The 13013-nt window shown below is 36.2% G+C and overlaps 1 protein-coding gene across 1 annotated transcript; it reads left to right on the forward strand.

Moving 5' to 3' along the window:
* The first annotated feature begins 1195 nt into the window (after positions 1-1195).
* LOC139718044 (transmembrane protein 199-like) lies at positions 1196-6732 on the forward strand. Its single transcript, XM_071629536.1, has 6 exons — positions 1196-1403; positions 2811-2887; positions 3572-3661; positions 4377-4416; positions 5027-5139; positions 5596-6732. The coding sequence occupies exons 1-6, from the start codon at positions 1211-1213 to the stop codon at positions 5671-5673; spliced, it is 591 nt and encodes a 196-aa protein (XP_071485637.1). The 5' UTR covers positions 1196-1210; the 3' UTR covers positions 5674-6732.
* The last annotated feature ends 6281 nt before the right edge of the window (positions 6733-13013 follow it).

Raw genomic sequence — 13013 nt, forward strand, 5'->3', positions numbered from 1 at the left:
TTCTTGTTTATTTTTTTTTTTTGCAACCACTTGTTCAGTGTTTGATGTCATGTCAACTCTCATGTAGTACGTACATGATGTGGTCGAAGATATATCCATTCATCATGACAACTTGTTTGTTTTAACCCCCCCCCCCCATTTTGATATAGATATTACCTTAAATGAGTTACTTTATGAGGAGTATTGTAACAACTTTCACTCTGGCTTAGTTTACTTTGGTATGTCAAGGACATATTGAGCGATGGCTCTCAAAATCTACATAGCAATATAAAAAAAAATGTATGATAAGATAGAAAAACAAGGAAATACAAAGAAAAAATAAGCTTGGCTTGTATATTTCTTTTTGATAAATGCCAGCTCATATTAAAGAGAGTGATATTTAATTGTGGTTAAAAATATGATAAAAATGCTCAATTTCCATATGTATAATACATGTACATCCATCGCGGACAAATTGTACGTCCAACCGTGTACGTCCGTCACGATGATAAAATGTAGAATATCTCCATATGAATGAATAAACAAAGCTTGATTTTGGTACCTTACTATCATTTGACATCTTCTTTCTACAGTCATACCTGAGTTTGAAGAAAAAATCTGAATAAATCACAGAATTTTTTATTTGAAATCAAGAGATTGGAAAACAGCGTCCATTTTTGTACGTCCAACCAGAGGGTGTTTTCCCACTTTTTCAAGGTCACAGGAAGGGTGTTGCCCAAAAATTTTAGGTGAATGTTTTCTTTTCATAGAGGTACATCTTTTGGTAGGAAAAAACTTGTCTTAATAACATTTGCTTTTTTGTCAAATGTCATTAAAGGCTGTGAAATGTACGTCCGTATTTACGGAATTGCCCCTATGTGTTATATCTATCTATGGCATCTATCTATCTATCTATCTATCTATCTATCTATCTATCTATCTATCTATCTACAATTGTATCTATCGTTTATCCCAAGGGAGCGCACAGCGTTAATACAAGATCAAAATCAATACAAGTATATGTATTGCTCTTCGCCAGCATTAATTATTTTGTGGATGACATAATCCCATAGAGATATATACTAAGAACATATCTCTATGCATAATCCACAGCTGAGTACCGAGTGTATACGTTTCGCTCCACGCAGCTGCTGCTCCTAGCTCCGCAGGGAGTTTCCCACTTACTAGTACTTCCCTGCTCTACGCTAGCTGTCGTGATTGTGTGGAAAAAATGTCCGGTCTTGTTATCCTAACCGAACGCATCAGAAGGTCAGTTGAGACGATCTTAACCAGAGATGACGTCTCAGAGGTGACCAAAAGGGAATATAGGCAACTCTTAGAAGCCGAGGATCAGAAGAAAGATGACAAACCGCGATCAATTCCATTCACATGTGTCCGAAAAGTCCATGAGCTGTTATCTGCCGGTGGGTGGTTTTACCTTAACGTTGGATTTTCTTTAGTCCCATGCTTTGAATCCTGCGTCTGCTGTACAACCGCCTCTGTGCGAGGCGGTTGTAATTGTGCGAGGCGGAACTCCCTTACTACCAAGCAAGCAACTTCGGGTCATTACTCATCTTGGAAAAGAATATAAAACACCTGACCTTGATTTAAAAACGAAATATTAAAATCTATCATTCTTTGTTGTTTTTGTTGTTGTTTGGCTGCAATACTAGTACTCTGTTGTCGTGGGACCTACACTATAAAATTACAGTAATTTTAATTCGGCTCAGAAAATTTGAGATTGTGTTGCATTTTCAGTTCCAGAAACTTAATAAGTGCAATGAAATTTACAATGTGCACATTGTTAGCTTGTGATGCTTGCTTTGTAGCTGGATGGAACACATCACTAGCCATTAATCTTCCACAGTTGGATTGATTGATACTGATTTTCATTCAAGTTTGAAACAGAGTTGAAAAACTGCTAGAGGAAAAATGGAAATCCTCATGATTGAATGTGATATGTATTTAACAGCTGTTAATGATTTGAACAGTTCATCATACATGTATTTGAATGTCTGTCAGTGGTATTGATTGTGCAGTAGCAATGTCACTTTCCTGACATATCGGCCTTTTTAAATAGACAGAAAAATCCATCTGTCCAGATTGGACCAGAGTAGTCTTTTTTTTTTTTTTTTTTTTTTTTACTTTATCAGCTCTCCTCCAAGACGCAGTCTCCGTGGAATATATCCCTGACGACCAGATACAGACCGATCTTTCTTTCAACTTGTTAAGCTGACATGATACAAATGTGACTTCAAATTAGTTAACATGAGATTTTTAGAATACCAAACAGGTGACCATTCTTAATATCCTCATAATCCTGCTTTGAGGGGTACAGCTGGTGATATTGACAACTGCTGCCATCATTTGTGTCAGTTTGTAGGAGGCATGCTGTTGTTTTTTTGCCACGCTTTGTCTCAACTCGACGTCGGCTTGCACCTCTCATTATCAAAAAGACACAGTTCTCAATTTTTATCTTTCCATCTGAACTCATGAGATATGTTAGTGACTCCACTTTTCTTTTTTAGTGGTGCTTCTTTGCATATCCAGTAAGTGATGAGCTAAATATTCATATTTTCCCCCATGATTTTTTCATTGTAAATTTGATAAGCTGAAAAAGGAAGAAACCAGGAGGGAAGGCAGGCTAGCTTAAAAAAATTTCACTTAGCTGACAATATACTAGCAACAATAACAACAGCGATCAATGCTGCTTACATGTAGTTGTTTTGTGTGTGAGTTTGTTTCTTGAAAGAGGCAATGTGTCCAGTGCATTTTCTTTGTATAATTCTCATTGTTTATCATTTCATGATTTATATCCATAAATCTCACAGGATCATCAGGTATCTATCTCCATGAACTTCTTGAAGGGGCTGAAATCTACCACCCTCCACTGGAGCCACCAAAGAGGGTAAGCAGCTCAACATGCATTCTGTGTCCAGTAGTCTTGCACACAGCTTTTCCCAAATTGGTATTTACCCACTCTATCTTGAATACATGGGACCATGCACTCTTTTGTTTGTTTGTTGTTGTTTTTTTGTATACATATGTGTGTAGGAAATCACAATGTAAGAGGAGAATAGCTCTATTTACTGGTATTTCTGTGCAAAATTTCATTCTGATTTGATAAATTCAAGAGTACAATTTAAAGTGCACCCATAATCTTACCTGTGAAAAGTGAAGTTACCGAGGTCAAATCTACAACTGTACCTTTTTGTGGAGTAGTATATTGTAGAGCAATACAGATGTAAGACAGATTGCAATTGCAAACCTTTGTGCTCTAATACTCTTTTGTGATTCTTTGTACTGTGAAAGAGAAATCCATGATATTTCTCTTCTTCAAAAGCATGTAATAACTTTTTTATTTGTATACTTCCTGAATTGTTCATTGTTGTGGATGTGAAGATGATGATTCAACCTCCGATTTGAATATTGTGTAGGATTCACACACCATGATCACTGGGTTCTCAGAATCTCCTACATACTGTACATACCTGGTTAATACAAACTGTACCCATGCTACACCTGTAAGCCAGTATGTCTCCTTTTTATGTTTTTTTTTTAAATGTTTTTATTATTTTTATTCTTTTTTTAGAATCCAGAACTTGTTGCCAGGTTAGAGAGGCTGAAGGCTGAGCAAGAAGACAAACAGTATAGAGAGATGACCAAAAATGTGAATGTGCAGGTAAACTTTTCTTTGAAGTGGACACACTTCACACAAAGAGTCAAATCTAACACTGATCAAGATGCAGAATTCTTATATTATTACTGATTACTTTGTGTCAGACTTTTAGTGGGCATTCATTAAGAAGGCTGTGTCCAAAATACTGTGAGGTTGAATCTGTAATCCTTATGTATTCACACACACAAAGATACAGGCAGAGTTTTAATGCACTTGCCCTTTTCTTCCAGATCTCCCCATTTCTGCCATTATTTTCTTCTTTCTTTGTTTGTTTTAAAAACGTATGATATCTATGAAATGTGTGATATCTATGACAATGGCATGTGTTAACAGTAAGTTAAAATTACATGCATATATATACACTTGTATAGCAGTGAGACAAAAAGTAAAGTTTGTGTTGAAATGTATTTCTTACAATTTGCAATTGGTAAATTTTCATACACATGACACAGTATGTTTCGATTATGAGAGCCTAAAGTCACAGAATAGACTCACAATACCCACATCTGTAATAAACTTCCTAAGATTATGTTGTAAATGTCGAAGCCAACATGAATGAATGAGCTAAATGATGCTTTGCTAAGATTCTTTAACTGTATTTCCTGCCCAACAAGAGGAAATGTGATGGTTAGAACATTGTTCTAACCAGTTTATGAGGCTTTGTTTTAAAATTTACAGTGTTTGTGCATTTTGTTTTTGTTCTTCATCACACCAACAGACATATGGAAAGAGCCCTCTCTCACAATTAGGAAAAGATGGTAAGCATATTCTTCTTGATGATTAGAAGTTTTTGTTCGTCATACAACTAATGTCCACAGGTGACAGTTAGCTTGAGCAATGATCAGTTTTATCCCAGTATATTAATCATCGATTTTATGCACATTTCAAAATGTGTTCGAAAAGGAAAAGTCAGTTGTACATTTTTTTTGTAGTTTTCTTTCAACAGTACATAGCTGTTTTTTTTTTTGTCATAATCAGCAAGTCAAATCATTCAAACCTTGTAATACCCTCTGTTTCGCTGCTTGCTCTACATGTTAGTGATATATCAAGAAAAGTCTTAGCCTTCTCTTCAGTCTTCTTTGATTTAAGAATAAAAATAATTTATCTCCTTGGGGCGAGCAAAGAGTGCTCAAACTCTCAAACAGTGTCACAATCTTCTTTATCTTTCTTTACAATGGCAAATGAAGGCATTGCTGGTGTGTATTATTTCTTCCTATCATCATTATTTCATTGTTTATATTTGTGAGGGAGGGGAAAGGTTGAGCAGCACAGAAATAAGCGTGGAATATCATCAACTTAGATGTAAAATCTAGCATTTATTCATGGGTAGAATTTTGAGATGACAATTCCCCCCTTTTGCCTTGGCAGTGCGGTCATTCCAGTCACAGATGATTGGAGTGGTCAACATGGTATTGACCATTGTGGGAGCATTCGTCTTTGGCTACATGGCTGCCTGGTACCGCTCACAGCCTGTTATCACAGTGAGTACAATCCAACCTTCATTTTATATCACCAGTGCCAAAAAAAAAAAGGAAATAAAAAAGATGAATGCATGAACTGCTGATGGAAGAATTAAATATTGAAATAAGAAGTGATCAGCAAAAATACAATATTATGTCTTATTTGGAACCCCTTTATACGTCTGAAATGAGTGTAAGCATGTTGGCAAAGGCCCATATTCAATGAGACGACATGGCTTGATGATGTGCTAAGCAGCTGTAAATAGTTACTTTCAAACCAGAAAAAGAGTACAACAGAATCCTGCTCTGTGGATCAGTAATCCCCTCTCACTGTAGCTAAAGTCTACCGGTCTTGACTTTATCACTCTTTAGTTTCCTATCTTGTGAATGACAGTGAGTACACTTCGTGTCTGCATCATGTCCACTTTCTTTTTGACCTTATCCCTGTTTGTGTGTTCTTATACTATGTCCGTACAGTGTGTTTCTACCGGCTTGGCTCTGGCACTGGTGGTCGCCGTAGCTGATGTTTACTTCTTCATCAAGTTTGAAGTATGACAGGGTGATGGGAGTATGTCTGGTCCAAGATTGGACAGCAATTATGCATGCCCTCCCCCAGCTGACTCTCTCCAAAGAAAGAACAGAAATCAGGCTGTATCCCAGAATGATTTACCAGTGTACATTCCAAGAGGTCGGTTACCCTTCAGCTGTTTAGCTGGGTACAGTGTAAACTTTTTTGTGAAAGATGTTTATTTGTGAAGATTATGTTTAAAGGTACGACATTGGGCATATCGTAGGTTACCCATATAAAGCAACTGCCCTCCATTTCAAGCATCATCTGATTGTAATGAAAATGCTGAAGTCTTGCAGGGCTTCTAGCCTCGCCCAGTCACCCAATGACTTTTACTGTTTTTGTCATTTAAAAGTTAGCAGGTTGATGTCTCTAAATCGCATGTTGGGTCAGTTTTAAGACATACGTCATTGTTTTTAGCCACAGTGGATTAAATGAATCCATGTTGAGACTGTTATGTGTTCCTCTGCAAACAAGGGAGAATATTTGTTCCCTCTTCAGAACTTGTATCAGTAGTATACTCAGGCTGATTGTAAGGTGAGGATAATTGTAATTTAATTGGTAAAGTTTGCTTGCCCTAAATTGATGTTAGGGAAAAATCCAAGCAAATTAGTTTAAACACTTTCCTTTTCTTTTGCATTGGACTAATTCTGGTGGCAATGATAGCAAACAAGTAATCTATGCTTTTGATGATGATGATGATGATGATGATGATGATGGGACAAATCAATCTTAAGATGATGAGAATGTAGCCTTCTGTCAAGGTGCCAGCACCAATATCTGGATCATCAAAAGATTGATAGTTCTTCTCATCATCAGTAATTTGAAATTAATTGTGTGATATCCCATGTCTATTGGTTACAATTTTTACACCATATTGCAAGATTTACACGTACGACAAGAGTAATGTTGTAAGAGTATGTTGCAGACAGTTGTTCATGATTTCCATTCATTGCTCATTGCAGAGATGCAAACCTTGCAAACAATACTGCATTATTCTGAGGACTGTTAAGGCATTTGTGTGTGTGTGTGTGTGTGTGTGTGTGTGTGTGTGTGTGTGTGTGTGTGTGTGTGTGTGTGTGTGTGTGTGTGTGTGTGTGTGTGTGTGTTAAAACAGTATATTTACCTTTCCTGCAATAAACATACATGTATGTAGCAATACAATTTGGGAAAAACAGTATTTTCCATGGCACCTGCAGTATGTTTGGCAAAAAAGTACAAAATACTACAAAGAAGTAACAGTTTGTATCTCTGCGAATGTGATACAGTACACCTGTATCACAAAAGATCTCTCTTTAAACTTGCTAGGGATCTATGATGTGCCATTTAAAACACATAAATTTGAGGTTCAAGTTGTGGAAGTTTGTGAATTGTATTTTCTTTGCATTTATCTCTATGCCACAGATTCTAGAGTCTATTCCAAATGAGTTAGACATTGTATGTTAATGTAGTACGATACTTGCCTGGTGATTGGTTCACTGCATTTTGAAATGGCATGTGTGATAAACGTATCACAGCAGAAAATTTAAGATCATGTAACTAAATGTTTGAATATGCTTGCCATTAAAAGTTGTTTATTTGTTAATGTTGCATCAGCCAGATTCTCCAGACAACTCGGTTATTATGTGAAGATATGATGCTGTAATATTGTGAATCGTTTGTTGGCGCTCAGATGTCAAAATAATTCTTATTGTTTGATTTTGTTTAAACTATGATTGTGTGTTTTTTTCTCTTTTAACAAAAAAAAAAAAATCATATTTATTTGAATAACTACATGAAATTCTCTCTTTGGGCAAATCTTTGTTTCTGTACCATGTAATGTTACTTTACTAGTATTTGGTACTTGGGAGGTCATTCTGACTTACTTGTGAAGGCTTGTAATCAGATAACTTCTAACCATGTACCCAGTCAGTGTCATGCTCTTTGCATACAGTTGTTTTATATATCACTCAGCTGCTCAAATATGTGATTCAGAGGAAACTTCTTTATTAGTTGGTCCTAAACAGGTCATCACTTGCTGAAAACCAAACTCCCCCGTAATTTATTCGAAATCTTACATGTGTTATCATTTTCCCTTCTGTGCCAAAGTGATGGCCATGTTATTTACTATATTATACATGTATGTTGACCACATACTGTCACATGGAAATAAAGATGTTAATTTATATTTGATGGAAATTGATGATTTCACAGTTACCTCCACCAAAGGAAGGAGGTTATGTTTTCGTTACCGTTGGTTTGTTTCTCCGTGTGCAAAATAACTCAAAAAGTAGTTAACGGATTTGGATGAAACTTGCAGGAAAGGTTGAGAATGACACAAGTAACAAGTGATTAAATATTGGTAGTGATCTGAATTTTTTTTTGGAATTTATGAAGGATTTTTAATATTTTGACAGGTAGGGTCAATGAACTTCGGAGTTCAAGCTGCACATTCTTGAGGTTTTCAAATGCGCACTAAAGTGCGTGCTCTAGTTTCTGCTAGGGCAAGGCGCGCCGCGCAGCTGAGGGTTTATGATGTAACAAAGGCTTCTATATTGGGAAATGGGATGATATTTCAGCATGACTACCTATGGGTGGAAATCACTGATCTCTTTGGAAGAGCCCAAAGAGCTTTTCCCCAGTGGTGGAGAGGAGAAAAATCTCTTTGGTAAGAGCAAGATCATCGGTGGAAAGTAGCTGCTTGGTGGAGGTCTGCGCTCTCAGAGTGCTTTTCTAGTTTTCTTTATCAGTACACTGTACTTACAAATGTATAGGGAGGATCACTCACTTCGTGTGACCCCTTGTATGACCACTTGAAGGAATATCACAGCATGTGTTTATGTGAAAATGTGTGTGTGTGTGTGTGTATGAGTATTTGTGCTGTAATATTCTTTGTACCTCTATGTCACTGTGACATCACAAATTGCTGGTAGAGTTCTCCTCTAGAAAGAGCAGCGCAAAAAATAATAATAATCCACACTGTAAAGGAAACCAAAACCCAAAGAGAAATGTGGACTGAGTGAAAGCAGCAACATTAGTAGAACACATCAGTGAAAATTTGAGGACAATTGATGCAAAAGTTACGAATTTTTAAAGTTTTGGTGTCAGAACCGCTGGATGAGGAGACTACTAGAGGTTACAACGTCATGTGTGGACAACAATATAAAGAAAATATAAAGAAAATATAAAGGGAATGCCACAAAAATTCATTTTTCTAGCATAATGAAAGAAAGCTTGACTAGCCGCTTTCAGAAAGCAGGGAGAATATTACTACCCTTAACATATGTCGGTATCAAGTTGATGGAATGTGAAATTTTCATGAAAAGTGAATTTTTGTGGAATTCCCTTAATATTTTCATTATATTGTTGTCCACACATGACATCATAACCTCTAGTAATCTCCTCATCCAGCGGTTCCAACACCAAAACTTTTGTTCGATTTTCCTCAAACTTTCACTACTAATGTTGCTGCTTTCACTTAATCCACATTTCTCTTTGGGTTTTGGTTTCCTTTAAAAAGTAATTTCTTTTGAGTAGTTTGTCCAATGTTCACCAAACATTCTTCAAGCACAACAATGATCTTTTTGCATTCCCTGAAACCACATGTACAGTGTATGTTTAAGATAACTCTTCCTGTTAAAGGGATGGTATAGTATTGGTTGAGGTGAGCATTCACACACACAATAAAGTTGGAAACTTGCAGCTTCATCTGAACCTTAACTGTACCATCCCTTTAAGATCAAACTATTGTAAAGAGAGATAGATAAGAGAAGAAAGGAAATAGAGGAAAAGACGAAAAAATCATGAAAATGTATGCCTCAGTGTGTTCATGTAGAACACCTTTCTCTTCTTTTCTGACTCTTGGAGAATAACTTGGACACAATTACAGACGACAGTACCATAAATTTACATGAAAAAAGCGACAATTATATTTCATATATTATCTACATTATGTACCATTGATAGAAGAAAATGATGTGTAGACACTCATTTTTTACATTACATCCCATAGCGAAATAATTTCCAAATATGAACTTTCCTTCAACAACCTCAATATTCTTAGAAGGTACATGTACAGCAGGCTTTGTGAAAATCTTCACTCAGTTTTACAAAACTATCCCAATTAAACAAAATATTGCAAAATTATCCTTTTTCACAGGAAACATTTTCAAGCAAATACAAAAGTAAGAGTTGGTTACAAAGTATGCAAATACCAAACGTACAACTTTTTTTCTCTTTCAACAAAATGGAAGAACAAATTACTTTCATTAACCAAAAATATTCAACGAACTCAAATCTGTGGAATTCCTTATTTCAAGGATTACTTTTGTCTAGCTCTTCTAATCCCAAAGTACATACAGGCTTACATTTACTGCGAGAAGAATAGGACACTCCTTGTGAACAAAATGCAAACAGTTCTCAGTTGCCACAAAGAACTACCCCCTACCTCCAAAATTTGATAGGTCCACACAGGGCCAAATGTGGAATCTTGTTCTTGTAAGCATTGGATTACCAGTGTCTCAGTTTAACAAAAAAAAAAAAGAAAAGAAAAAAGAATAACACTTCTTGGTTTTGTGGGGAGGAAAGGAATTGTTTCTCCAATGACACATCTGGATATTTTTGCATACAGGGACTAACTGGGAACTTTGGTATAAGATGGCAAAGGTGGTAAACTGCACTTAGTGTAGTTGGGTGAATTGACCATTACATTTTATCAATTTCAAAACAAGGTGACTAAATGTACTGCTTCACAATCAAGAAATTTTTAATTGGTCTAAAAAGTGGATGTCTCATTTTTTGGCTTTGGCAGCATTATACTGCAATGTGACCGATACTGCTAAGCAGAGATCTAAGTTTATTTAGAGTATAATTCCATACTGAGCAGGCTTGAAAGAAAGAGTCAAATTAGATCAGCAGACTGGCTCAAGTTTCATCAGAATTGGTTTGAAAAAGAAGAAAGTTTTGGAAATTCTGAAGTTTCAAAAATTTTTGAATTCTGTTATTGGTTACAAAATCATATGCAAATGAGCTGAGGTGATGTTATCACTTATTGCTCTGTGCACAACAATACATCTGACAACCTACATTTCAGTTGGATAATTTGGATAAAACAAACCCCCACCTAAAAGAGAAACCTCACAATTTGTTCTAAAGGATACATTTTCTCTCTGATATCTCAAACAGAAAAGAGAGAGAAAAAAAAAAACCCACGAGAACATTTGCATGAGGGTTCATGAGAGACCTTTTAGGCCCATGACATCGTCACCTTGTGTTATTGGCATGTGGTTGCTGCTAATATGACTAATGAGTAAAAACGGGACAAACTTCAAATTCCATAAATCTTGTGGTTTAGGTCAAATTCTGATGAAACTTTCTACCTTTCTAACTTCTGCTTGATTTCACTTTGTTCATCAAAGCCAACTTCAGGTTTGCCGACCTCAGTACGTCAAATAAACACACAAAAAAAAAACCAGAAATCAACATATTTCAAAGGCAAATGTCATATTTGTTGAATATAGGATATTTGCATGAATCATGCATGGTAAATCAAATTTTACGAATAAAAAAAAACTTGTACTTTTTTTTTATTCATGAAGAAAAAAGACATCAAGTCTCAAATGAAAAAAAAAAAATGCTGATTAGCAGCTCTGCAAGTTGAACACGATATGGAATTTCTTTCTACATACTCTTGGTTCTTCAGAATTATTGCGACTCAACATCCTTGGCAGCTAAAATCTACCCTGTTTGCATTTGTTTCAATTCTTTGTGATTTCTTGCAATATTGGCTTGGTACTTTTTTAAAATGAAAATTAAATGCAAGAAATATGTATAAGAAAGTCACAAAAATCCAGGTGAGGCATAAAGTCTCGCATAAACTAATCCAGAGCTACATTGTATATGAATTAAACCACAATAAATCAACCTACATTAGCAATCTGAACAGTAACCTCTGTCAAGCTACCCCCATCCATGCCAGCTCTTGTCAGCAAGGCATAATATACCAATATATCTCACCCTACCTTCTCTCTCTCTCTCTCTCTCTCTCTCTCCACACACACACACACACACGCACACACACAAATGACATTATCATATACCAGTATTTCACCTATTCATGGTTTGTCAATTTTTTTTCACACTAAGTTTAACCTCTCCCCACTTCCGCTGAAGGGGTATACACCTACACGTATTGACTATTAGTGTGAATTAGAGGCTGTACTTAATTTAAGTCAGCAAGATACATGAAACATAAAATAAAGTTGAAGTTGAAACAAAAATGAAGGACTTACTTTGACCTTTTGTGAGGGTTCTCATAACTCGACAGTCTTTGGATCAGTGGAGCCATGGCAATTCCATTTATCCAGTAACAAAAAATATTATATAGTCTTTTACAGAATATAGTATCCACAATGGAGTCCGCAGGTATATCCTCAGATGCCAACATAGTAGCCAATTAATCAATAGTTTGCTTTTGGAATATTAAAAAAATGGCATCCACAACTAACAACATCCATCCATGATCCATGTATGACACGGATATCTAGAAATGAACAAATATATAGAATTGGCACAGTACATGCTTAACATACAGATTTCTCTTTAAATTCTATCACTTCAAATATAAAGAGAATAAAGCAAAGAAATTGCATTTCAAGAAAAACTGCTGGCTCTGACTGGGCTAATACAAACTTATGATAGCAGATGATATGCATTAAGTAGAGATAAATGCAAGATCACATGCCTTACAAGGCATCTAAATACATACTACCTGACAGTGTAATGTGGCATTGGACGACACAAGATGTGTGCTACAGTCGGACGGACTGGAAATGATGCACTGCATGCAATGTGAGTACTGATTTCCACAGTCATCTCACAGCTTGCCTGGGTAGTTTGTGTGGTATGCACAGAAACCAACCCTTTAACAGAATCTTATGTACTACGTCTAATGTGAGATCGTGAGATCAAAGAAAATCTTACATGATATCACCTCTCTGTTACATGTAGATGGCAGCTTTGCCTTGATCTCCACTGAATTGTACTCAACACTGGAGAAATGTCATACCTCTAGGTTCATGCTTCTCAGTCTTTTTCAATCTTGGGCTCACTTGGCTCCCACTATTCTTTTTTGAGGCCCACTTAAATCACATATTAATCACATATATTAATCCTTTTTACTTATTTCTGGTCAACATCGTGGCCCATCTGTTTCATGCCCCCCCAGCGAGTGGGCCGCAGCCCACTGGTTGAGAAGCACGGCTCTAGGTCAAACATGATGGTGCAGTTTGTAATGAGGTGAGATGCCTTTCAAGGCAAAGAAACTACAATTTGTCTTTTGTATGACATA

The sequence above is a fragment of the Diadema antillarum genome, unplaced genomic scaffold, assembly GCF_040938485.1.
Source record: "Diadema antillarum isolate AM-2024a unplaced genomic scaffold, OU_Dant_1.0 scf00000008, whole genome shotgun sequence".
NCBI lineage: Eukaryota > Metazoa > Echinodermata > Echinoidea > Diadematoida > Diadematidae > Diadema > Diadema antillarum.